General features: G+C 37.7%; 1 protein-coding gene across 1 annotated transcript; it reads left to right on the top strand.

The window, feature by feature from the left end:
- The first annotated feature begins 1,086 nt into the window (after window positions 1–1,086).
- Window positions 1,087–27,720, top strand: MARCHF5 (membrane associated ring-CH-type finger 5). Its single transcript, XM_014875391.2, has 6 exons — window positions 1,087–1,371; window positions 16,235–16,437; window positions 20,277–20,407; window positions 23,585–23,768; window positions 24,197–24,363; window positions 25,508–27,720. Exons 1-6 carry the CDS (start codon window positions 1,328–1,330, stop codon window positions 25,622–25,624), a joined length of 846 nt encoding a protein of 281 aa, XP_014730877.1. The 5' UTR covers window positions 1,087–1,327; the 3' UTR covers window positions 25,625–27,720.
- The last annotated feature ends 243 nt before the right edge of the window (window positions 27,721–27,963 follow it).

Here is a 27,963-nt window from a genome sequence, read left to right as displayed (position 1 = left end):
TAATATAAAAGCTGTTCTTTCCAGAAAAGGAAAATTAAAAGTTGATTTTTACTAATGAATCTTTCCAAGAATCTGTCATGTCACAACAGGCTCTGAAAAAGAGGCCATTGCCTTTGCTTCGAGAGCATGACGTGAAGGCAAGAGACAAACACCCATGGTGGAGATAATTGCAAAGACAACTCCTTTCCAGATACTATCCACCTCTTCCCTCTATAAAGGCTCTTCAGCTTCTAAACTTCCAGTTTTTCAGATTGTGACGCTCTAAGTTGACTTCTGAACATACAACAAATTTTAAAAGCAGCTTAGAAGGACTTTTTCCCATTTGGAAGTACGCCAACAAACACAAAAGAGAGCGTTGCCATTACCACCGGCCGTGCCATCCCTCACCCCACTTGCACACAGAAGCCAATGGTCACCGGGCCTCCATGGAGCACCAAGTGCCACTTACAAGGGCGCTTGTCCTTGTCACCGACAGCACCACCACTGAAACGGATTAATTTCCCTTCCGCCGTTCCAGCCACCGCCCTTCTGGGCAGCCCGGTCGGGGCTGGCAGCTGGCAGGATCCCCTCCGCCCTGGGGGCAGCTCCCGGGGCCCGGCGGCCACGCAGGGGCGGGGGCCGCCTGCACCTGTTCGGCAGGGGAGGGAATGCGAGATGCTCCTGCCCGAGGGGGTCCCAGCGGGAGCGGGGCAATGCAGGCGGCCCAGCCTCTCCCTCTTTCCTTTCCTCCTCCCTCCCTCCATCCGTGAGGGGTCCCGGCCGGCGGCGGAGGGCGGCAGGAGGGGCGGCAGCCACCGGGCGCGGATCTTCCCCCCGCAGACCCCGCTCGGCCACCCCGCCGCGCTCCCGTACCTGCCCCGCGCGCGGAGCCGGGCAGCGACTGCGCGACGGCGGCGGCGAGCAGAGACATGGGTAGGGCAGGGGAAGCGCCCCGCCGGACCTTTAAACCCGCGCCGGCGGCGGGACTACAGCTCCCAGTGGCGGCAGGACTGCGGCGGGACTACGGCAGGACTACAGCTCCCGGCGCTCCGGGCACGGGCTCGCGCTCTGCCCTTGGCGCAGGCGCGCCGCGGGGCCTGGCGGTGACGGGCGGCGCGGCTGCGCTCAGCGCTCGCCGCCTCTCCCCGCGGCGGCCCGGGCGCTCCGTCCTGCCCCGGCCACCGGCCTTGCGCCGCGTCCCGCCTGCCGAAGGAGGGGCCGCCCCGGCCGTCCCGCGGAAGGGCGGGTTTGCCCCCTTCCCGTTCGCTCCCGTTTCTCCGCCGCTGCACGCGTGACGCCTTTGTCAGGCTCCGGGCCCACGGCTGGGCCCGCTCCTCCGCCCGGGGCCATGGCCGAGCAGACGGGCTTGGCGCTACCGCAGACCATGGACAGGTACGGGGAGGGAACGTTCGGGCTGGGCCTGTGAGCCCCCCGCGGCGGGTTTGGGGCCGGTATCACGGGTCCGAGTTCATTTTTTGCCTTCTAAAATCCTTGGTGGTCTGGCAGAAGTTGTGCGAGCACTGTCGTAAAGCAGCGTAAGGTAGCGCGGGCAGCTAAGGGGAGAGGAGGGCTCGCTCCCACAGCCCTCGGCCACAGGAGCTGGCTCTGTGTGTCTATATGTGTATGTGTCTGTGTGTGTGTGTGTCTGTCTGTGTCTGTGTGTGTATGTGTGTGTGTGTGTCTGTGTGTGTGTGTGTCTGTGTGTGTACCTGAGCTGGGCGGGCTCTGGGACAGCCGGGGGCTGCAGGAGCCTGTCCCTGGCTCTGGGAGAGCCTCTGGGTAGGGAACGCACTGACGGGTACGCGAAGTGAGGCACCAAAACATGACCTAAGCTTAGCCCGCCTTGTGTGTTTTGTTGCTGGTTTTATGATTTGAAGAAAGCCTACAATTGCTTTCTGGAGCGTTCTTAAAAATTACGACCTTAGAAGGATTATGACTTAAGCATCTTTCCTCATCTGTAATTACTAACTTGTACATTCTATTTTATATTTGTTTTCTCTTTATACTTTTATTTGAGTATATAGCACTTTCACGTTGTTCCATTGGGCACTTAAGATTCCTTAAGTGTAATTTTGACTCATCCAGGAAGCCCTTGCAACCCGTCGTTGGGGATCCAGATGCAATCAGGCTTCTGTTGATGTACCTGCCGAGTTTTCATCAAAAGGAATCAAAAAAACCCCTGGTGGTTTTCTCCTTTCTAGGTAGCCTCTAAGGAAAGACTATTTAATGAAATACAGCCTGTCATCAGGCAGGTGATAGAAATACAAGCTATGGGAGGCAGGGGTAGAGCTTGTGCAGCCTGAAAAGTGAGAATGAAAGGTTCCAGTTTGATATGGAAAGAGGATAAAAGTGATTTGGGGAGGGAAAGTTTGTGTTCTAGAAAAACTGAATAAGTAAGAGACGACAAAGGGATGTTTTGCGTTGTAAGAGTGTTGCTGAATCAACTCCTCTTAAACTGAAACCAAAATCAAACAACAAACTCATCTACATCCTGTATTTTGTAGTCCAGTAATGTGTAGTATTTTGTGTTTTGGAGTTCTAGGAAGAAACCATAGTAATAGTAAGTGGGTGCCCTGATGCCCATGGCTACTGTACCACACTCTGAAGTCCTAGTTCACCCTGTTGGGAAATGGCTGTAAGGTGATGCTTATAATCTTTGTTGTGACCAATTGTTAAATTAAACAGTTAATTAAAAAAAAAAAGGTTGCCAAACCAGTTTACTATTCTTCAGTTGTTACCTGTAAAAGAGATGTGAGTTTTGGTGTACTTTTAATATTCTTGTATCCTTTCAAGTTTGTGAAGTTGTAATTTGTGTCTCTGGCTCTTTTCAAAGACTTTTTCTAATGTACTTGGAGTAGCTTGATTTGTGAAACAATTGGACAATGTCTCTGATTACCTTAACAGCAAGGATAGCAGGGAAATAATTTGAAGTACCTAAGTAGCATACAAGGAGGTCTGAAGAGAGGCTGTAGCTTTCTTGTAAGAATTCCTTGGGCTCATTAGAAATAGGAATGTGACAAGTGGTGGATGTAGTAGTAAGAAGGAACCAAGTATTTAGGATTTTAATTTAATTCAGAGTGTAGCACAACATCAATAGAAGGATTTTGGACTAACCAAGACCTCAAAATTCAGTTGGTGTAAATAATTTTTCTGGTTTATATTGGGTTTGTGGAGCAGGGTTACATTTGAATAAACAGATTTTTTTTAAACAGGGAACAGCATCTGGTGTTTCTGAAGGTTGTACATAACTGTTGTCATGTTGTTTGTAGCAGTGATCAAGATAAACCTTCAGTATTTCATCTTTAGGGACATACCCTATGGTTAAATTGTTTGTGGGGATTCTGAGGAATGGAAATACTTTTCTATCCTGTAATCTTTTTTGCTCATGACAGATTATTTGTTTTCCTCAGTGAGAAAAAAAACAGATATGCAAAATCTTAAGAGTAATTCGTAATGATTATAGCTTAATACAAAGCTCATACTTTTAAAAAAAATACAGATCTTTTAGTGAAGGATGCAGAAAACAGCTTTCCAGTGAAGATGAGTTTCGTTTGGATTCTAATCGTTAAGGAGAGGAAAATTAAGGGTTTTCTTCTGTTTCCAGTACCTAGATCACCACTGAGAGTGGTGACATGCTTTTGTATCAGGAATTAGGTGTTGCTATAGATCTGAATGCATGCATTGCTTTGTATACAAGGGTCTTTAATTAATACAAGTTCTTTAATTCTCTGTTTGTGAGAGGGAACAGTTGGGTTCTTGTCTTGACTCATAGATTCTATACCTGTATGATTACAGGTTTCTTTTCCTTAATAAAGTCGTATTTCTCCAGTGCAAGGACTGACTCAATAGTATCACCACATTGTTGCCTGGGATTAATCTTTCTTTGATGTATTTTGTGCTCCATCCTTTATTTGCCTGTATAATTTCAATCTAGAAGCAACCCATGGATTTATAATGAAGGTAAATAGCTGTTAAGATGTAAGGATTTTATACTTACCTGAAGGATTGGCTGTAGCATAAATACAAGAAGCATGATTGTAAAGTGACACTACATTGTGGATTGTCTCATCTGCAGCATTTAGGAAACTAATCCATATGATTGACATCAACTTTTCTAGCCTCAAAATTAGACTTTTTGTCCCTCTTGTAATCTTTTTCTTCTCTTTCATGTTCAAATAACAGTTCCAGATAATAATTCTTAAAATACTGTCCTTTTCTGAAAGCAGGAATCTCTTTAATCTATGGTAAAAAGCTGTATTTCTAGACTAATGTGTACACTTGAAGCCAGGGATTAGTAATCTGGCTAAATGGTGAGATTTTCTTATTATTACATTACTTTAATGCCTTTGTTCATGTTAGTTTAATACATAAATTACAGAATTATAGTAATCTTCATTAAAACTTGAAATTATGTGACAGTGGGTTTTTTATGTGCTGTGAATGTGAGCTAATGTAATGCTAAAATGTACTCATATTTTTAACTTTATTCTCTTGACTTCAGTTGAATTACACGTGGATTGCTCTTGCAATTGGTTATGCCAAGGCTTCAGAATGCTGAGATTCTGTTTTTCAAAGTATGTCCTGTGGTACTTCATGTACTGTCTAAATTGAAGACAACTGCTCCCTTCTTTCCATATATTTGCCACCTGGTCAGAGCATGTTCACTTGCTTTCTTTTACTTCTGTCTTCAAAGATGTTAGTCAACATTTGATGGATAATCTGTTGAAGGCTTGTGCATGTACATGCTGAAGAATCAACACAGAGGTAATTTTAGCATGGTTTAGTTTTTGGATTAGCATTCTTAATTTCCTGACTGGATGGTAGTTGCTCAGTTGTGGTCAATATCCTTGATAAAAACTAGAGCCAAATGATGGGACTTTAAGTCTCTACCCTTGCCATTCCCTATTGAAAGGAGGCAAGAGAACTGAAATTGCAGATGGACTTTAAATGCAATTAAACAATAAATTGTCGTTTACTTAAGAAATTACTCATACTATCAAGAGAGGAGTACTATTGCAATTAAATTTGCTCTTTGCCAGAACATTGATTTATTGGAAAAATGCTAGCAATTGTAGTCCAAAATTTGCAAAAATATGTTGGATTTTCTATTTCAGTTTTTTTAACTGTCACCTGATTCCATGGTAATTTTCTTTTTTCTTTTTTTCTCCCAAGAAAAAGAATATGCAGTGGTTTTGCACATAATTTTCAGTTTATCTTTCCATTCCAGTCAGCATTTGTGGTGGTGTTTGTGTTGAGAGCAGTCATTTCCTTCCTTCTTTGAAAGTGCAGGCACTGATTTAGTTTTATTTGCACAATTAACTGTTGATACTTTAGTAACCTAATAAATGGTTTTGGATTAAGACTCTAATGCTGCAACCTTGGCAGTGTAATTAGTGCAGTGTGGTCCTTGATTGAAGATGTTTATTCTGAACATCTTTAACTTGTACTGTATGTCGTGCTCTTATTTCTCTCAGTGATGGAAGCTGACACACGAGTAACTCTTTGTAGTAGTGGAGTTCAGCCAGATATGCAAACTAATGGGCAACATAAAACACAATACAGGATCTATGTATTATCTTTTATTTGTCACAGAATGCCATCTCTGCAGTTATTCAGTCTGTCTGTTCTACCTGTACTGATTAAGCACGTTTCTCTTCCTTGTCCTACCTCAAGTAATTATTTTCTTTCTTCACAACAAAGGTAAACTTTTGAGAGAGGTCTTCTTAACTTCTGGTCAAAGTCTGTTAGTATCTAGAAGTACCTGGCTTTCTGTTCTTCCTTGAGAGTAGGTTATTCATGCTTAGAAGGAAAGGGTGTGTAAGAGTAGAGAATGGACTGTGCTGGGTTAACCTCTACCAGGAAGCAAACAAGGGCTTTGTTTTTCCTTGTCCTTACCCCAACTATTTGGAAGTTGATGTTGATGCAGGATGGAAAAAGCAAAATCACACATATCTTGGAGAGTGGGTTTTAAGAAAGGAAGTTTGAAACAATGACTTTATAATAGCTTGGCTTTCTCATTACTGCTTCATTTTAGGTACATCCCTTCGTATTTTGCTTCACTTTATGCTGAAAGTTCTATGTAGATTGACTTCTTCCTGTGTCTTATCTTACTAAAAATGATTAGTGGAGACTTAATGCAGACCTGTACACTGCCTTTTGCCCATGTGAAATATACAGGTGTCAGCATGTTATTTATAAACTATCTTAACCTTTTGACTGTCATCTTATGTCTGTTATTTTTCTATCTTTGATATGCTTAAGAACAAATGTACGTGTTTCAATTGCTGCTTAACAAGTAACTTCTACCTGCAGACAGTAGGTAATTATTCTTCCTATTTAAGTGTGAAGAAACTCCTGAGAGACAACTTAAAATTTTTTGTACTCAAACTCTTGGCATCCTATGTAATGTGAAGGCATTCAGATAACGTTTTCATTTGTTATATTCACTTTCTCTATAAAGGCTGTACAAACCCCTCTTTATTGATCTCTTCCATATAAAAGTGTTCAGACTTTGTAGTAGTGCTTAAAGCTCTAATGATTTCCTTTGCCGTGGTGTCTTAAAGTGCTCACTGAAGTTGAAATGTCTGACAATTAATGCAAATGTATTGAATAAATATACATATAATAATTTACAGACAAATATCAAAAAGGTTAAGGTATCAATTTTGGAGCAAGTTTTTAAAAGTAATATTTAAAGTGGTAATGAACATGCCAGCTGTTTTAGGCTTGTTTGGTGCTTTTGACATCTTTACCTGCTTATGGCCTTTCTGCATTGCACAGAGGGTGGAAAACTCCTGGTGTGAAAGTAAGTGCTTTCTGATAAAAAAAGCAGCACAATGGGCCAAGCACTAGATTTTTATAAAGATGTAAATACCTGTCTTTATCAAAAGAGTGTGTGACTTGCTCATGCTTTTACTGGCATTTTTATTTTACCAGAAGGAGCAAATTCATCACTAGTGCAAAAGAATAAGAGGACTCAATGTGAAGTAGTTAAAGCAAACTGCTTCTGTCTGATGTTTCTAAATGAAACTGTTGATATTACATAAGCTGGTCAAAGGGCTGGAGCACATGACTTACTAGAAAAACCTAGAGGGAACTAGGCCTGTCTGAAGAAGAGATGGCTTGGCAGATCTGATAACCTTCTACCTACCAAGGAGGTTGTTCAGAAGACAGACTGGAGGTTCCTGGCAGGATGATGAGAATCAACTGTGAATTTTAACAGAGAAGTTTTCAGCATGTGAGAATAGGAGTGATGCAGTTGAGCTTGGGAACAAGCTGCCCAGTGCAGATGTGGATCTCTGCCCATGGGGCTTTTCAGGACCCAGCTGGAGAATGCTCTGCTGTCTGGTCTGAATTTGGTGTTGTTTCTGTCTTGGGCAGGAGGTCTGACAGGATCTCCTGTGGTCCCTTCCAAGCTGCAATTCTGTGATACCGGGTCTAGATGCAATCCCAGTTTAAGTAGGAAAACAGCACAGCGTTATTTGCACTGCATAAGTTAAGCATACTATGCTGGAGGTGCCAATAGAGAGGTACAGTCCACTGACACCTTCTAGCAAATCTGCACTTGGCCTTTTTTAGCACTGGCTCTGAAATTTGTACCTAAAAGTAAAGATAACTTTCTCTCTAGTTGGACTGAAAATTTGCTTTTTTTTTCTCTTAAGAATTTTGCTACTGTTATGTTGATGCTAATATGAGTGCTTTTTGTCAAAAATTTCTAAAACTGAATGCAAGTGCTTATGCTCAGGATTTTTGTGTCAGTGATTCTGGGGGAAGGATTAGACACTTCCTGCCTAATACTACTGTATGATAAGAAAACTTACAATCAAAATGTCTGCTTTTAAATGCTGTTTTAAAAAAATTGCACTGAAGTTGTATTAAATCAGGGACAAGCTGTTCATTTGTTTCTAAGTTAACGTAAAAATTCAACTGGCCTGCTATAAAATAGTTTCTCCTATAACAAGTAAATACCAGTTGATTTAAGGGCTAATCAGGGAATCCTTCTATGTGCTTGAATTTGGAAACAACTTTGACAGGAAAAAACGTCTTGGATAAGTGTTGTTAGTGCTTCTAGGTTTTCAGGTGATTACTGATGAGAAGTATGGACTGTTATGTGTTCTCAGTTTATGTTTCTCTGCTTGTTTCCTCCTGTGGCCGTGCAGTTCTTCAATGTGTACGTAGTAAAAGAAACTGCTAACAGTGAGAAGGTGGTAAATAACAGAGTTGTCATGACAAGAGGGGCTGGCATTCAGTGGTATTTTTTTAAAGCCGTGTTGATATAATTAATTACTTCTTCACAATCTTTCCAGAAAAAAAGCCAAGACCCTCTATTTTAAACCTGCAGTGTGGTCATTGTGTACCTTCCAGATCTCTTCTCATTTGTTTCTTCTGAGTGCCTCCTGGAATGTGAATATTTTTGTTTAGAAGTGGATATTTTTTATTGGGATAAAATGTGCCAACATGAGTGAGCTTTCTGTGAGGGATGTAATTACAGAAGACCATGTGCAGGGTGCTTGTGACTGTTCTACTGGTGAGTCATGCAGTCAGTTCCACAGCTTGTTGAGGAGAATTACTTAATGTTATGATCAGACACCTTGCAATTTTGTTCCCATTTATTTAGAGTAAAGACTTTCCAGATTTTCAGTGTCTGCCACATTTGATAGGTGGTTTTTGTTTTTCTTGAAGTATTAACATTCCAAGAATTTATCTTCTTGGCATTTAAATTTTTTTGATAATTTTTAGGTCAGAAATTGTTCCAATTTTTATTATTAGGATTATATAAGATGACTGACTTAAGTAGAGCTTTTTGGTTTATTCTCTTATACTGTAAATTTTCTGGTAAAAAGTAGAAATGATAAACTGAGAATAACTTGAGTAATAGTATCTGTCATAAACTCTTGAGTTCAAAGCAATTCCCCTGCTTTGGAGCCTTCCACTTTGTGCAGTTGGAGGACTGCACTTCCTTTTTTTTTTTTCTTTTCTTCAGAAGAACACAACAGGAAGATTGCCTACCCTGTATGGTCAGTTTAACCATGAAACTCTCTAGGAATACATTAAGAAAAATAAAACTTCTATTTCACTTTCCCTAAAAATTGGATGTAAAGCAAGGAACCATGTTTGGTTTCTAAGAGGTGTTTATGCTAATGCGTTTACTTTTGTAATTAAAATTACTGTGCCTAAAGATTCATTTGTACTTCTCCATTAACTGCCTGACACTGGAAAATGGCTGCAGGAGACTGAGCTCACATGATACAGATTCTGTGAATAACTTTGCTGTTCTTATCATTTGCTTATCACAGTAACAGCTTAATGTCAAGATGGTTACAGTTTTAGGCAGGTCAGACTTGGTCTATTCTGTATGTAGGTTGCTCCTGATATTTGTAGCATCTGTCATCTACTCTATACATGCACCACGAGTATCAGTGTTGGTATTTTTCTGATGCAACTCCCTTCCCCTTTCCCCCAGTGCAAAATAGCATTGTTGGTTAATAGAAACTACATATTTTTGTCTTCATTTGGAGTCTGGTCATCTTAGAGGTAATTAATAAGTAATTAAGATGTTTAAAGTCACATTCAAGGAAGTAACTTTAAATAGCCTCTAATATGTAATTTCCTAGTTGCTTCACATCTCTATTCCTGTGTTTGTGATTATTGACAGATAAACAATGCATGAGAAAATGTTTTCCCTATATCATATCATATGCTATCTGCACTATAAAAAATCCATTAAAATTTTAAAGCATTAACTTAATGCTATTAGAATTCTTCACTGTTTGCTATTTATGTACTTGACTACATGTCAACTTTCTGTTCAAATCATGTTGTTCAAAGCATGTTTCAGTTTTGGAAGTAAATTGTTTTTTGTGTGTGTATGGGGTTCTTTGTTTAGGTTTGTTTGGTTGGTTTTTCTTTTTCCATTTAGTTTTAGTCACTTCTGTTTTTCTTCCTAAGATGGTATGAATCAGTGTTATCCACCCCCAGCAGGCATTCAGTAGCTTAAATTGTTAGTTATAGGCCAAGCTGCTAATATACAATAGTAGAGTTCAGCTAGCAAAATGTAGAACGTTTTAGTAATGAAGTACTTATTGTATGAGTGGTAGTTTTTCCCTGATTTGTCCTTTGTACATGTCTAGAAGGGCCCTGTTCTCCCTCCTTCACTTAGGAAATAAACAAATATTTCTAACTTCAAAATTCATTGCATATTTAAAGGCTGATAGCAAGGCCACTGAGCTTTGGTGATTTCTCAGCTTTTCCTTTTGAAAAAGTAAGAGTATGGTAATACTAAAGCCTTTAAGATAACTGAATTTAGAAGACTTTGTGAAAGGAGTATGTCTGAATAACTGGTTGCAAAAATTTAACTTATCCAGAATGAAAGCTAATAACAGTCTAGATTTGGCAAACTAGAGACTAAAACCCAACAAGATAGCTAGATCTGAGGAGAGATTCCTTATGCTAAGCTGGCTAGAAGCAAACACCATAAAAACCTCCTAAGGCTCAATTTAAGCACAATAGGTGAGGCCTGACAGTCAAAGGTTTAATTTTATCCACAAGCTAGAAAACAGCCAGCAGGATTCAGTGAATTGTCCTTTACTCGTATCTCTGCCTTTATATAGTGCAATGAACTCAAGTGTAAAGTATTTCCCCTTGATTTAAGCTATAATTGAGAATATAATCAACCTTGAATTGAACTTCTGATAATCAGTAGATCTTTCTGGTGCACTGTCTAGTTAGTTATTCCATGTGGGTTTAATGTGTTTGTTTACTGGGTTTAGTTATGCACATGCTTTTAATAAAAACTTTTAAAAATCTCGTTTGTATGATATCATCCTGAGAACCTATATGTGAATACCACTTGGGTGCCCATATGTTCACACCAACATTAGCTTGATATTCTGCCCTTGAGCTGTTTCTATTGAAAGCATTGCTTTTGTAAAGGGTAGTTACTGTTATGTCTAGATCCTTAGCAATGTCTCCCTTACCCAGCATTGCACCCTATCCATGAAGACTAGGCAGAGCAGAATTGGATATAAGGTCAGATGACTTTCAGGACTTCTTTGAGAATTTTAGACTTTGTTTCGAAGTGACAACATGTTTTCTAGCTGAGTGATACAGGCTGGCATATGGCTGCTGTGCCATGCTGCCTTAAAAGCATCTCAGACTGCTATTTTTGCACCAGTATCTGTTCTTCACTCACTGTATTTCTCTTGTGTGTTTTCCCCCTTAGGATAGTGTGAGGGTGTTTTGAGTTTGATAGGAAGGTTTTGGATTGAAGATAAAAGTATTTTCCACTGCGTTTGATGGCCAGGAAAATACTGGAGAAAGAGCAATGTTCCATCTATAATCCTGCAAGTGGGTTCATCTCTTCTGGCACTTAATCTCCTCTGTGAAGCATGACATAAGCTAACATTTCTCAGGTTGATGGTATTCCTCTCTTTGTAGCCTTTATCAGGGGGTTTGTAGGCTAGGCTTGCGTTCTCTCTTGGCCCTCTAACACAAGATCTAGCACAAGCTGCTGGCTCCTCATACTCAGGAAAAAGAAATGCTTAGTGGTAGCATTTGCAATAAGGTGTTTCTCTGGCTCTTAGAGAGAACAGTTTGCTGTCCCCCTACTAAAATTCTAGTCACCTCCAAAGCAGCCTAATGCTACTAAGTAACTCCATTTTTCTGACATCCTAGTCTTCCAACTTAAATATGATCTTGTAGTAGTTAGAGTGTAGTTGGCAAGTTTAGTGTAAAGCTTATCACCATTCATCATCAAAGATATTTTATCTGGCAACATAGACTACGCATAAAAAGTTGTTATAGAAGCTCATGAAAAATTGCCTCTTCCAAACAGCAGACTTGTGGGTCATTCTTTAGAACTGTGCCTTTTTATGGCTAGTTACTGGAAGGTTTTCAGTAATTTCTTTCAAGGTATGTTTTCACCCCTCACTGACTTGGCTCTCTGTGCTATTGCTGTTATCAATTCTATTTGAGCCTTTTCACTTTCTTCTTTCGGGATGTGAAATTCAATAAGCTGCTCAGACACTTCGTGCTTAGCAGGACTAGGATGCTTTACTCTTGCAGCAAGATGTCAGCAAATTCCTGACACTTTAAGGAAAAGAGCTGTGCTTTATGATGTGGGAGAAGTGTAGAAAATTTATTGTTTTATGAAGGAGCTGTAATGAGAGGGAAAATGCATTTTTAGCTCATAATTCTAGAGCGCATCACGCATGTTCAAATTTGCATTTCCCACAGTAAGAGTTAGGTCTAAAAGTCTAGTAAAACTTTCTTTTCTGAGAAGTTTTCTGATTTTGCTGACCATTCCTATGTGTATGCCACTGAACATAAGGGGAAAAATTCCAAGATGTTTCCATTCCCACTTGCAGCACTGAATATTTCAAACCAGATCATAGAACAGCTGTGCTGTCCCAGTCTAGCAAGTCGTCTTCCATTAAGTGTTGTGGATACAAGGACATCTGCTGGGCTTATGGGGCTTTAGAAATATTTGCAAATCTTTTACTAGTAAGTATAGATAACTCACATACTGCTTTTAAATTACTTTTTTGTATTGCTTTACAACTGTCACACCTGCTTGAAAACAAAGCTGTTTCATGATGAATTCAGCTTTCATAAATTGAGTCAGATTTTATTTAAATAACATGAATTAGATACTGTCTTCCTTCCCATGTAAGACTGGTTTTGGAAAAAAGTAACCTTTAGAAGGGTTATAGCTTAATAAAAAGCAGAGCAGTCTAGGTATGTCTGAGACTGGGGGTCTTGGGGATGTGTTGGAGCTGTAGCTCCAACCAGGTACCAGAGACAGTGGGCTCCTTACTGGTAGGAAGCTTGAGGTTGGGAGGATCCTGGTTTTAGGCAAGCCTTGATTTCTTAGATTAGTCATTTGGAGTATAGGGTCTCTAATCTTCAATACAACTTTCTCCCCATCTGCTTTGCTCTTCACACAAGCATTGCCCTGAAAAGGGTTTGTCTTTGCTGGAGAAAAAAACTGATGTGAAACAGGCATTTTTCTCAGAGCCAGAACAGAATTTTTGAGACCAGAAAGCTTCATCTGCTGGGGAGCTGAATCTAAAAGGCATTTGTAACCTTATATTCAGAGCTGCAATAGTGATACTGGTCTGGGGTTTTGTATGTTTTGTTTTGATTTTTTTTTTTTGAGCCAAGGAAGTGTGGAAAAATACATTAGTGTTATTGATTTGGCTATGTAGAAAGTCATCAAGGAAAAGGGTTTGAGTTTCTATCAGAAACAATGCTTTGTTCCACCTTTTCAGCCCTTTCTATTTCAGGTTATCTGAGTAGCAACCTGATTCAGTGGTAAGAATCAAGGTCATATTTTATTCAGTACAAGAAAATGGAAAATCTGGCAAGAGCCTAGATACCTGTTTTGAAATGGTTTTATTTAGTCCTTTCTGCTACAGCTGCTGTCAATGGAAAGAGATAAAGCTGATGACAATATACAGGGAATTTATTGTTCATTATTCATGGCTTGCTAAAGGTTTAAGTCTGTAAGGGATTTTGTTATTCCTTTCATAGGTCTTTCAGGTTTTCAGGTATCATTGGCTGGCAAGAAATTGGATGAACCAATTAAAGAAAATATGCAAATTTTTCTTGACTTACTAACCCCGACAGAGAACTTGAGAACAGAATTTATAACAGAGTTTATAACTATTGTCATGGACAAATTCACTAGTTAATCTTGCTACACTGCAATTTTATGTTCATGCTTAAATCTGTTATTATTTGAATAAACTCTAGACTTGCATTTTGTAATGGTATCCCCAGACCTAACTAGCTCTGTTGTGAAGTCTTTAATTTACAAATAAAAATCTGAATTACAAATTTAGAGCAGTTGTAGACTTAAATAGGATGTGGAATGAGTGAGTGAATGTCTACCTGTAATGCAGAAAAAAACTGCTGAATTATTATTATTATTATTATTTGTTCTTAAAGTAAATTTGGGGATTCTTAATATAAATAAAAATCAATGAACAATGCAAGAACTTTTATTCTGTAAGAACTTGATATTGAGTGCAATGAACCAAAATGTCAGCCATGCTTTGTAATCCTTACAAATCTTAGTTGTGGTCTCAGCATTTTCATCTAGACTCTTACTAACTTGTGGCTTGTCTGTCTTTCCTCCTCCTGCTTAGGAAGGTCAATGTGTCCTTTCATTTGGGACTGCAGTAGGTGCACATTGGGAGCATGAAGGCAAAAAGAAGGGTGGTGTTACAGGAGTGAATAACATGACAATTTTGATACAAACCAATGTGGGGAAGAACAGAAAAAAGCCAAGTCAGCCTTTGCTTTTGCATTCCCATTAAGATCAGTGGAAGAAACTACAGTTCTGATTCCAGATGTCAGTCATAAAGTAAAAAGTCTTCTCAAATGCAAGTGGAGGCAGCTCTGGTTTTAGGCCACCACAGTTTAAATTTGCATCTGTACCTATAGAATGTGTTCTGAATTTACAACTGAACATATGGACCTTACAGGTTCATTTTATGGATTGTTCAATTGTTCAAGGTTTATGGACTGCTTTCTCTGCAGTCTTCCCTGGAATCTGAATCTCAAATTGTATTCCCTTTTACAAGTATGCTGGTACTAAACTGATACAGGTTGCCCTCTGCTCTGAGAAGCTGCACTTGCAATTTATTCAACATACTTCTACTACTATAGATGATAAAAAGATTCAGTGCTTTAAAGAATGTCTTGCAAGTATTTTATAGGCACAGTCATTTCTATTTTAAAAAATGGCTATTCTTCTGTAAATAAGCATTTTCAATTTACAAATAGAACACTACCCAAAATAGTTAGGTCTGAAAAGCAAAGCTGTTAGGCAACAATATTTTTCATTTCTTGAAGTTGGAGCCTGACAAAATTTAATTTCCTATTGCATATTCCCTCTTCTTTTTCCTCAAAGAGGAGCTAAAAACAAACGAAAACAGAAGTGAGAGGAAAAGCATCATGAACCACATGTAACATCCTGGCATAGAATCCACAACCATTATTCTCAAATAACAAAATTGTTTTATTTACAAGCGCCAGAGCATTTCTCAGTTTCTTCTTCCTCAGTTACTGTCTGTTATTCGTTACACATAAGAAACTTTTTAATGTTTCATCTTAATGATGTCACTCAAATTGTTAAGAGAACAAAACATCATCAAAATTGTGATGTAAAACTTCATTTAGGTCACAATGTCTAATTACATTGTTTCTTGGAAGTTAAATTATAGGGATTCTGTTGCTGTGCTCCTTTGTAAGGGTTTAACTATGATTGCAGTGGCTTGCATAAAATATTTTTTAAAAAGCAAACCATTAGATATATATATATATTTATAGTAAGATTGTTATTTTGATAGATTCTGGTTTATTATGTAAACTCCTCTATCTTCAGTATGGGAATTAGCAGATTGTGTCACAGTAAAAGTAACTGGCTGAACATATCTAGTATTTTCCTGGTTTAGATCCATATTTTGCTTTCTCTTGTAAGTTGGCCAAAACTCTGGCCTAAACATCATCATTGATCTGGGAGTTCCTAGGTCCTGTGCTCACTTCAGGTGAGGTTGTATAGACTGTCAGTTTTGTGTTTTCTCCTTACAGAATTAATGTATTTGAATTTTCATGTCCATAAAATTCTCCAAAGCAGAAATTTCCTCCTCTACTGGTACAATAGTATTCTTGAAGTACTTTGTAACTGAATTTATATTATACAAAGTCAACTTGTTTGAACTAAATATTTCATCTTTTCAAAGAGAGCGAATGAATTTTATATAATTGTCTAGAGTTAGACTAATTGTAGTATTTGTGTTGTTTTATCATTTAAGTGGATTGAACTTATTTTCCCAAGTAACAGACTACAGTATTGATCTTATACATTTAAAATTTTTAAAAAACTCAACAAAATGTTGTAGAAGGAGATAATAAAACATTTTAAAAATGGATTTTTCATATGTTGAATTATTAAAGGTTGGACTACAGTCTCAATGCTCTTTAATCATAAATTATCTAAAAGTTTAATTAATAATTCAGAATGTATAAAGCAGTTGTTTAGCTATCTATAAAATTATGTTTATGCTGTTGATTTTATAGCAAAACTGTGGTACAAAATACTGACACTTCTGGTGATTAAGAATGAAGTAACAACCATCATCTCCTCTAGGTGCACATTTTCTAAAGCTGCATGCTTTAACATGTGAATACTTATTTTAAGCATGTAAAAGTAGCAGAAAATATCTCTTTTTTTCCCTTCCTGTGATTGCAGAAGCTGCTGGGTTTGCTTTGCTACCGATGAAGATGATCGGACAGCAGAGTGGGTGAGGCCCTGCAGGTGCAGGGGCTCCACCAAATGGGTGCATCAGACTTGTCTGCAGCGCTGGGTGGATGAAAAGCAAAGAGGAAACAGTACTGCTAGAGTTGCTTGTCCTCAGTGCAATGCAGAATATTTAATAGTGTTTCCAAAGCTAGGTAAGATATGGATCATTTAAATTGTTGTTTATTTATTTGTTCTTGCTTTTTTTTTTCCCCTTTCTTATGCTGGGAGTACCAGTTATGTTGGAAACTTGTCTATTCCCTTTTCCAGACAGAAAGAAATAACTTTATATTTTGCTTGCATCCTATTTGGTGGCTTAGTTAAATGCCGTCTAAAAATTTTGGATATATTCCACTTAGGTATATAGATAAATCTTGTGATTGACCTGTAATTATTTCCTGGCTAATGGGATTATTTTTCTTGTTGAGCAGAAGGTGACTTCTTTCAGCAATTGCCACACAGTACATAAACACATCTTTTTTTTTTTTTTTTTTTTTTTTTTTACTCAGCTTGCAGAGACACTTATCAGAGGAAATTCAGAGGAGAATTTCCTAAGCAGCATGTGGTATTACTGGAAAAACATACTTTCACTTTGGTCAGGAGGTGTTTTGAGTCAATACTGCCCCGTAATCAAGAGGCAGAATATTTACAATTGCTGGATACTGCTCTAGCTCTTTTTGTCAAGGTGAAAAAAAAAAGTTGGACATGGTCTTCCAGAGTCTCTTACTTGAGTAGCCAAGTAGGATAATGCACAGTACGTTGCATGTATTTAAATTAGCAGTGCTTGCTGTTATTTCAGCCCTCGTTTGCCCATGTGTTCTATGGGATATATTAAGCAAATCAAGAAAATGAAATGTTGCCATGGAAACTTAAATTTTGTTTAAAAGTAAAACTGCTTGTCAGAGAAATGGTGGTGTAGCAGTTGAGTGCAGACATTTAGAGGATTTTGAAGATTTTTTTTTTAAGTATCCTATTTCTGTCATGAAAGAGCTGAAAATAACTCTGCCAGTTCTTTGGGACTGGACTCTTTTCTTATTAGCTTAAGGGCTGACAAAATTAAGGTGTCAAGGGAATTTTGAGTAATGACATTTATTTCCATGATAGAACACGGAGTTATGGTAAGCAAAATATATACAACAATACTGCATTATTGATATAAAAGAAGATGTAAATCAGTATAAAACTTACTACACGTATTCATGTAACAACCACCATTCAGCTTTGCTGAATAGGGTAAATCTCCATCATAAAGAAGGCATCAAACTATAACATTTACATTGGCTTTGGAAAGAAAACTGGGTTTCTGTCTGGACATAGAATGCATCACAAAACTTGACATTGTTTAAAATTCTTATTTGTATCTTGACTGATGAAATTGTAAGGTGAGCTGTATTTGCATTTTATTTTGACAATGGAAATAAGGGGAAGGAACTAATTTGGACAGGATATATTAACATAACAGGCATTTTAATTTGTTCCTGCAGTTCGTGGCATACTGTATTTGAAAGCTTAGATTCCAATATTCCTGGGTTCTGAAGCTGAACTAAAATTCTTGCATGAGATTGTTCAGCTCTTGCACATGTGTGAGACCCTTCATGTATTTTGATAAAATTCCCTTCACAATAACATCTTTTTCCATTTTTAATGATGAGGGCATAAGAATTCAGACTTGTGTAAGAGTACACAAGACATCAGTAGTAGAGCAGGGAAATTAATCTGGGTCCATGGAACATAACCTTGAAGTGCCTTAAACAAGTGACCAGTCTTGCCCTTTTGTCATTCTTTCTAGTAACCCAAAGCTGTTACAGTGCAATTCAACTACAAGTCAATCAAGGTCACACCAGGCAGAGTAAGGACAGTAAGAATTTTCCAAGGGCCCTTGCTAGTGGCCCTGTTTCTCCTGCAGCAGGTGTCTTTTGAAGACAGTGTTAGTCATACCCTTCCCTGACGCATCACAATTCACTTACTTACTTTAAGACTTCCTTAACGTACTGCTGGAAACTTTTTTCTAAAAATTCTGTGAAAGGACACCCCCAACACAAATTTTAATTTATGATTATAGTTTAGAAGTAATATCAACTGCAGGAGACATCAGTGAATATAAGTAACACTGGATTTTTTTTATGTATTTACCAGTTAACTTCTCATATCTCAAAATCGTAAATCCATTTTAGATTTGATAGTGCCTATCAGTTCTGGTGATTGGTGGTAATTATGTTCTTGTGAGCTGTTTTCTGCTCTTCTGAGAACTTTCACTAAATAAAAAAATATTACTACCACTTTGAAAGTAACTAAAGTATCTATTGAATAATTACTTCAGTTTAATAAACAGAAAAGAGTTTGGCAGAAAAAAACTTTAAAGCATGATATATTTTTCAAAATGAAAAATATTTTTGTTTCATATTTCCTTCTTTAATTTGGGTATCAATGATATCTATTTTCCTGTTTCTTCCTCAGTACCATCTTAAAAAGCAAAACCAGTTTTGTCCTCCTTTCTCACTATTTCCTTCCTAAGGGCTAATTAAAAGATCATTTCAATATTTTTTTCTAGTATTTTCTCCAGATTCTATGCCTGACTCTCTAGCCAGGTTTCTCTCAATGATTAGTGTCAGTAGGTATAATTTGTTAGTACTTGTGTTATAAGGCAACTTTCAGTGTCATTTGAGTTTCCTGTTTTCAAACATAAGTTTTCAAAATGGTAAAACCAAAGCACTTTTTCAGTGGCTCTGGGAAACAGTCAAGATGTGTAAACTACTGTGCATTTAGTACTTGCAGTTATGACCTTGTTGCTACTTCCAGCATACTGATAGACATCCCAGCACCTTCTTAAGTGTGTTCTGGAAAGTCAAACACAACTGTTAAGAGTTGAACTGGATGTTCCTGTTGCTTTTTTCCACCAGATGACTTGAGCTGAGTAGAACTGGGGTTTTTGAAATCATTTATAATAAAGATGTTCTCTAGAAAAAGAAGAACTAAGTAAGTCATGAAACAGGAGTCACAGTTTTGTCACTATGGGTAAACTTTGAGAGACATGGAGGATTGGTTACTTGAGGAATGCCTGTAGGCTGGTTTTGAGAATTGTCACTGATTTTGGTAGGAAAAAGTAGGAGGGAGCTCACAGGAACTGTTCATGCATATGAGTTGTGGGAGGACAGTCTGTATGTAGAATTTGTTGACAAATACAAAAGTAATGCAAATTATGGTGATGATGTTTTTCACTTCCATATATACATTTCAGTGTTCTGGCTTTTGCTTCACTCATGCTCTTGCAGTCCCCCAAAGAAAAGATGCAGGCATTGCCCTTGTTTACCTCACCCAAAGGTAGTCAGGGTATTTATTGTCTTGCCCTGTGTAAGTCTGGAAAGTGCAGTTGTGCACAGACAGAACAATGAATCTATTCATGTGTTGTTGTCAAAGGCACTGAATAACCTGAATAGGAGTATTTTTCCTCCAGTGTTTTGAGAGGTGATCCTCTAAACATACTGAATGCAGCCTCTTCCAGTGGAAGAAATCTTTTGTATTAACTGCACTACTTTTTACTGCATAGCAGGATAGTTTAGTGACAGAATTTTCAGATGAAGCTGTCAAAAATAAGGACAAGAAGTACATTACAACAAATCGGTATTTTTTTCCTTTAGAAAACTAAAATATCTAAGCAATAAAAAAGGCACTAAGCCTAAAGTGGTTTCTACAAAAGAACAATTCTTACTCAACACAAAGGAAGCTAATCGGTGGGTAAATTAGTGCTTTAAGCAGTGTATCAATCTCCTGGAAAGGTTATGTGGTAAATGAAATGGTAGGTAGAAAGAAGTCACAAGTTTAGCTTAATAGCTTTTTAATTATATATTCTCACTTAATCAGCACGTGTGGTATGTCAGACTTGTATTTTGCTTTCTTTCTTATTGGTGATAGATGCTGCCCTTTTGACAGTATGCTTTTATGTGTGTGTATCTATATATATCTATCTTGAAACCTTACTTTTCCTTTATCACAGGTCCAGTTGTTTACGTTTTGGATCTTGCAGATCGCCTGATCTCAAAGGCATGTCCCTTTGCTGCAGCTGGAATAATGGTGGGCTCTATCTACTGGACAGCCGTTACGTACGGGGCCGTGACGGTCATGCAGGTACACGTCTTCCTCTTCTTGCCAGCTCTGAAAGCAGAAGTCAGTTCAGACTTCTTTGTCCTTGCTTTAAAACATTCTTAGCTGCTTTCAGTGTAGTTAACAGTGAATTCAAGATGGTTTTTCACATTTAGCTGATCATAGTTTAGAAATGCTAGTATGCCTGTTCGAGCGTGGTTCAGTCTGCAGCTAACAAAATCCACTCCTGCTCTAGCTGGCTGCTCTGTGTATGGCAGACTGGGGAACCCAATTCTTTTCTCATGGAAAAGGTGCCATTATTACCTAGCTACCATTCTTCAGAAAAGATATGAGATTTAATCTTTTCTCTTACCTGGAGAAAAACTTTGCTAGTAACATTCACAGGGTTGAAATTGAAACATGGTAAACTATTCTCTAGACAATGTGATTTTTTTTTTTTTCCTAAATAGTATAAAGGAAAATCCATGCTCTGAATGATGCAATTCATTCATAAACAAGAAATGCAAAACGCTGCAAATTAATAATGTTTTAATTACTCAGACTGTATGATTAGTTGAAAGGGGAAAAATATTTTTCCTGCTTCTGTTTTTGTGAACTTGCTATTTAAATAGAAAAGTAATGTTGACAGATGGTAGACTATTAACTATGGAAAGACTTGTTCAGGGCAGTCCTGGTTCAACCACAAGACCAGACTTTTCAGAGATTGTACAGTCAGAAGCACTTTCGTTACCCTTTTAGTTGTTGATTCCTTTATCAAGTCCATAACCTGTGTTTTGCCTGAAAGCATAAAAGTATTTCTGATGCTAATTCAGCTGTAGATAGAATAAACAAATCTGTATATTAATAAATACTCCTCTACACAGTTCTAATTTTAAATATACAACCTGGTTCTTTGCCCTGTAGGTCATTTGGCACTAGTTCTTGAGATGTGTGGTACTGCCCTGCAGTTCTGCAGGTCACTCCCTCTCAAGATCGTGTGCTGTTTTGGTTCACTTTCTGTGTGATCTGAAAGCAGAAATGGAGCCCAAATGAGTGGTTGCAGTTTCCCTGTACCAGTGTGGCCAAAGGTCAGGCAGCTGCATAGCTGATATGTAATGGCTTTCAATCCACCTCCATTCCAGTGGATGAGTCTGTGTATTACAGAGTGGTGCACTTAAATATTTTTTCCTTGGATATTTTCTTCTTGTGGCTCCAACAGGACCATTACAACCGTCTGTAAAACTACAGCCAGACTTTGGAAATGCCCCAGTCCTTTTCTTGCTCACTGCTACACTGAGCCCTTTTTCTGTACGAAGTTGTGACCTTTTTAGCTGCCCTAGAACTCCATAGCCAAATGGAAAAATAAATTCTTTGTTCTGAAGTTGTTTTGCTTTTGAAGTGAGGATCTGTCTAAACATTGGTTTAGGCAGCTGGTTAAGTGCCAGGTATGCAGAATTAGCTAATTTCAAGATTTACTGTTTTGATTGTATGGATGGCATGCTGGGCAAGACAATAATTTAGTTTTGCTTGTAGAAGAGGAGATTGAGTGTGTAGTAGAGGGAAACTGTTCCACCTCTTTTGCCACCCCAACCTTGCTAGGTTTAAAACAACTTGTCTCCTGATGCATTTCAGATTCCTTTCCTTTAGTTGAAGGGCCAGAGAGAAGCACAAAAGCTATTTTTAGACTTCGGGCGCAGAAAAATAAATACAGAATTGACATTGTGGTAGCTAAGTCAGAACAAGTCAGATGGAGTTACTGAAAGCAGAGAAATACAGTAATCTAAAGCAGAAAGAGACGAGATACTGATGCTTTTTTTGATGGGCAATGACTATAATGAGAAAAAGGATAGTGTCAGACTTCACAGCTTGAGAAGTTTCCTGAGAAGCTGGAAGATAAATGCTGAATGTTTTTTCAGGGGTAATCTTTTGGCAGCAACAATATTGGTTATGCCTATTTTTAGAGCCTGTGGTATATAACAGAACTTCCTGTTCTAGAGGCATAACATGGAATGCTTTTCAGAGCAAAGGAAAGATGTACAGTTTGAAGGTACTGTGGTACATTACTGTAGATTCTTCCCCGTGTCCTACCTATTCCAGAAGTACTGGGTTTCTTGTTTTCCTTTTTTAAAATTTTACTGTGGTTTCATGTTCTCACCTCCTAATTCTAATTTTTGTGCAATTGAAGACTTGATAAGTTATTGTACTTGTGAGGAAAATGAGAAGTCAGTGGAAACACATCAGAAAATCCAGTGCCTGACAAACATAATTATTATTTTAGTGTTTTTAGTCCTCCCAGATTCTTACAGAAAAAGTCGTAAAAGAGCCTGTTCTTCCTGGAAACAGTTCAAGGACTGTATTAGGATTTAGACTGCTTAAATTGAGACAATTCTAGAGGATATCTACCATGTAATTTTTTTATCCTCAGTCCTATTAGATTTATTTAAAATTAAAACAATGTACTTTTTAGAAGACATAAGGCACTATTCTGTTGCAGTGTTAATATATGCATTTTATAAATGGAAAGGTCTGATTAATTTTTTTTATATGTTAGTAGAAAAGTGCAGACACAGCAGTAATACTGATCCTCTAAAATCCTTGAACTAACTACATTTGAAAATAAGGTACATGTGAAGACATGCTGCTGTTTCCACTGCAGTTGAAAATACTGTTCATCTTTCTGCATTGCCCAGAGAAACAATAGTTAAATACTGTGATCTCTGTTACGTAAGGTATTCCTAAAAAACATAAAATTTTGATAAAAACATCTTGATACCTACCATCAGTTTATCCTTTTGAACAGTAGTATCTGATCAGTTTCTGAGTGCAGAATTAATGTTGTAAAACTGTAAATTCTTAAATGTGAATTCTTAATTTGGAAAGCCTGCTATATTATTAGTGTTTCAGATGTTTAGGCTTTTACTTACACAAAAATAGATGAAACCTTTCTTGAGATGCTAGGGAATTATGTTACAGTTCTTTGCAAGATTAATGATTTGCAAACTAGGGCTGGTAGCTCACCTGCATTATGATCTATAAGCAAGCAAGGATACAAAGAGAAAACAGAGTAAATTAGGTAAAACAGTATTCTTTTTTTCTTTAACTTAAAACGTTTTGGGCAGCTTCAAACAAACTCAGCTTTTTAAGTTACCTTTTTGTTTATTTGTACATTGTTATACTGTTGTGGCCTTTGTTATGTTTGTCAACTATATGCATATTTTCCAGGTTGTGGGTCACAAAGAAGGTCTTGATGTGATGGAGAGAGCTGATCCTTTATTCCTTTTGATTGGCCTTCCCACTATCCCAGTCATGCTAATACTGGGCAAGATGATCCGTTGGGAGGACTATGTGCTCAGACTGTGGCGCAAATACTCTAATAAGCTACAAATTTTGAACAGCATATTTCCAGGTAACGTGATTAAATTTAAAAGGAAATGCCAAGATTGAATTTTGGCCTTCAGAGATGGGGATAGACAAGTAGTTTTTGCTGTTTTTAAGTAGAGGTGATTAACACCATCCCTCTATTTCACGTTCATTCTGTTGAGATTGGGTTTGTATACTATGTCCTGAGAAGGGTGGGGCAGGAGTAGCAGGAACACGGTTTCAGTTCAGGCTTTAGTAGCAAAACAAGCTCCTAAAATTCATGGGTCTTGAAAGTAAAAATGACTGCAGTCACTTAATGGAAACAGAATATTGACTGAGAAGACACATAGTTCTCAAAAAGTAGTTGTGCTATAGATGTGTAGTGGGATAGGGAGTGGGCAGTAATGTACTTTCTGTGTTCTTTTTAAGGCAGTGGCTGTGTAACCTTTTCTTCCCCCATTCTTATCCCTTTAGGCATTGGATGTCCTGTTCCTCGTATCCCAGCAGAGGCCAACCCTCTGGCAGATCACGTCTCTGCCACACGGATTCTGTGTGGAGCTCTAGTTTTCCCTACTATTGCCACGATAGTTGGCAAGCTGATGTTCAGCAGTGTTAACTCAAATTTACAAAGGACAATCTTGGTAAGATTCAATACTGTTTGTTTCATAAATTATTATAATGCAGAAATATGAAGTGTTGTGAAGAAGGGAGACAAAGGAAAAAGGAGCATCAATTGATTCAGGATTTTAAGAGCAGCATTTGATTAAAGGAGGGGTTTTTTTAAGTTGCCTGTCTTAGCAGTGGACAAATGTGTGTGAAAGACTGCCTTTATGACTGAAGCTAATCTCAGTTCATGACAAGGCTGAAACTTTTAATCTGGCACTGTAGTAGGCAGGCCTTAGCAGTTATTAAGGCTGACAAGATGAGGAGCCAGCATCTTCTAAGAACAGTCTCTGTAAGGGAAGACTGGGGTTTATATTCTAAACCTTTCCATATTAGCTTTTGTTTTCTGATTTTTGAGAGAAACCCTTTGTTTCTTATTTTAATAACGAGAGGAAAATTAACTCTCCATAGAATTCAAGTGGAGGGGGAATGACAATCTCTTCCTTTGTGAATAACCTCTCTGGTTGCAGCCTTTCAAGGGCAAGTACATTGAGTTTGGTAATACGGAATCCCTGGTGATCTGACTGTCACTTCAGCCCCTGTTTTCAATGCCTGCATGCTTATGCACCCCTCTCTTTTACATATTTATATATTTTATATGATATTGCAAATGTCCACACAGACTAAAAGCTTCTTGGCGTCTCATTTTGAAGACTTGAGATAAACATATTGTAAAGCTTTCTAGAGGGGGAAAAAAGTTTGCTCTACAAAAATAGATTTTATTTTACTCCACTTTTGGCAAGTGCTATTTTTCACAGTCTAGTTATAGAATGGTTATCAGTACTATTCCTTGTGCCATGTATAGTTTCTATTCAGAGAAGGGAGGAAAGCAGATCTTTGTTCTTGAAATAAGATTTTGATTTTTAAATTTAGAATACTGGTGAGACTTTCAAGGAAATAAGAACTTTTATAAATTCAGTCTGTAATCCCTTTAAGTAACATTAACTTCTGTAATAGTGCATTGTGACAGAAAACCTTAAGATACTCACTTGGAACTGTACTAATTAATCTTCAGAAGAAAATACTATATGTTTAGAAAACAAATCTTTGGAAATTTTTGAGAACATTTGCAATGATATGACACTGAACTGTGGAGGTTTTCAAAACATCTTTTTATTTCAGGGTGGAATTGCTTTCGTTGCTATAAAAGGAGCTTTTAAGGTTTACTTCAAGCAGCAGCAATATTTGCGCCAAGCTCACCGCAAAATTTTAAATTATCCTGAGCAAGAAGGAGCATAAGGCTGTAACCTCCAGATGTCACAGAGTCTCACCTAACAGGTTTCCATGTTGTATTGGTTCCATTGTTATTGCACAGTAGTGGAAAATTGTGATAAGTTGCTGCTCCTCTATTTTTTTTTCTTTAAATACAATAAAGCACTGTCTTGTGGCAGGGTAAATCTTTTCAGCAACCACTGAACCTAAGACTGTGATTTGGCTTTCATTATTTTTTTGGGTATTTCTGTTGGGCAGTAGGCTTTTGAATTATTTTCTTTGAGCCAATATATTGAATGGAAAAAACACCAACTACAGAACATTTTAAGTGTTGTTATGTAGGCTATGTCCAAATGCCTTTTCTATAGGTGTTTTCATACCCACACTGTCATTCAGTTTAGCATTTCACACAATGAAGGGAGATTGCTTTGATGAAAGGGAATGTGAGTCATTACCAAGGAGAAGTAATTTTCCTTGGGTTTTGCTGGTATTGAATGAGGAGTGTGAAATACCCAAATGGCAGAGAAAGCAAAAGATAGATCACTCTCTGCAGGAGTTGTATGTCAGCTTTAATCACCTAAGCATTAGGTGTTAAAATTAGCATGGCTTTCAGGTGACTGTTTTATTACTGGTAATTTTCAGTGTCCTGTTGTATCTTCTGCAGTGCCTAGTGTCATTTTCTCATGGCTTTACTGGTTTGTAACTGGTGCTGGATAGCATTTTTTTCCTCCACAATAAAATAATTACAAGGGGGAAGTAAATTTCAGTTGCTTATTTTGTAGTTAAGTATTGGAGTTAGTTTCCATAGTCCTTTATGTTGTGTAAATACCCACAGAAATCCAATGAGAAAGTAGCATTGAACACTAAAGCTCCATTTGAACTGACAGAGCAGGGCATCCCCTGAAGCATCCAGGCCTGAGTGTGTAACTCAGCTCTGCTCAGGACGAGGCTCTCCTGCCCCAGTGGAAGTGCTGGCTGCAAGGGCTCACACTACACTTGGGGTGTGTGAGCTGAGCATCCTGCCAGCAGGATAGGTGCTCTGAAGGTAACTTGGCTCTATTTTGTAAAGGACTAAAAGATAAATCTTACATGTGTAATAAAGTTTATTTATACAGTTAGCTTTACTGTTCCCATATGTCTAAAGTAGTCAGTGGAGGGAGACATTAGCACTACCATTATTTGATGTATTTCTAAACCTACTTTCAACAGAAATTGACTGTTTTGTGAAGTTAAATTCTGACAAACATAATATGGCCATTGCATATTCATACCAGACCGAATCTAGATTTTGTATTTGAAGTTCTTTATTAACAATTTCTTTGTTTTTCTCCAAGTTTTTTCTTGTTCATATTACTATGTCAAATGCATGGAGAATGGCTTAAAAATATTCTAGTGAAATTATTCATAAGTAAATATTTCTTTTCACCAGAAATGAAGTAAATGCAGAATGGACTTCCTATTTGACTGCAATAATGTATGTTAGGAGAAATTCAAAGTAAGGTACCTTTTCTATAGTATGTTTATCTTAATTACCAAGATGTAATATTTTAAAACTGTACAAAAGTGTATATAAAGGCCAATTAGTATTGAAAACCTCTACAGGTGTTAAGAATTATACATTCAATCAGTATCAAATACTTTTAAGGCTCTTGCTGTAATAGAAGAATTACTATAACCTTGTAAGCCTGTTGATTATATATTTGTCTTAGTGGGCTCACTTTTATATAAAACCTAAGCTGAGTAGCAGCCTCTGAAAGTTGCTACACTCTGTAAGATAGTCTTGAAACAATATAATATGTATTTCTTACAGAATTCCTTGTTTCAAGAAAACAGCTTTTCAGTGGTCTTCACTGTATATATTTCCAAGCAATTTATTACTGTTTTTTAAAGTCTTATGGAGAGAATTGAATGATACAAATTAGTGGGTTTGAAAGTTGTTTCATGGGAAAGCTCATTGTCTCCTCTGGAAGTTAAAGCTATTGTAAAAATACAATTATAAAATACCATATGGACTGTAAGATGATTTCACGAGTAGTTAAAGGTCATTACTCTGTAAATCTTGTTTTTAAGTATTGAAAATTATAGTTATGTTGAATTAGGTTGAATAAATATTTTTTACACTCCTTAGTGTGTTTTGTGAGTTAAAAAGCCTGTAGCAAAACTTCTGAATGGAAACTGTGTTTTCTTTTAATGCATACCTGAAGATTTATATAATTAAGTTGATAGACTAAAGAAATATCTTTGTGATGGAGAAAGAATTACTTTAAGTCTGACATTGAATTTTTTTTTCCTCCTCTCTAGTGATGAATAAATGATGTAGGGGAATGTGTTTCTTAAATACTTAAAGCAGAAGAACTGTTACAATA

This window comes from Sturnus vulgaris, chromosome 8 (genome assembly GCF_052056855.1).
Source record: "Sturnus vulgaris isolate bStuVul1 chromosome 8, bStuVul1.hap1, whole genome shotgun sequence".
NCBI lineage: Eukaryota > Metazoa > Chordata > Aves > Passeriformes > Sturnidae > Sturnus > Sturnus vulgaris.
The sequence above is the reverse complement of the archived record's forward strand: the minus strand, read 5'-3'. Positions and strand labels throughout refer to the sequence as shown.

What these genes read in the sequence shown, in the direction of transcription:
- MARCHF5 (XM_014875391.2), top strand. Translation starts at nt 1,328, where the DNA reads ATGGCCGAGCAGACGGGCTTGGCGCTACCGCAGACCATGGACAG. An exon ending in CTACCGCAGACCATGGACAG is followed by an intron (nt 1,372 to 16,234) that starts GTACGGGGAGGG and finishes CTGTGATTGCAG; the next exon opens with AAGCTGCTGGGTTTGCTTTG. An exon ending in ATTTACAAAGGACAATCTTG is followed by an intron (nt 24,364 to 25,507) that starts GTAAGATTCAAT and finishes TTTTTATTTCAG; the next exon opens with GGTGGAATTGCTTTCGTTGC.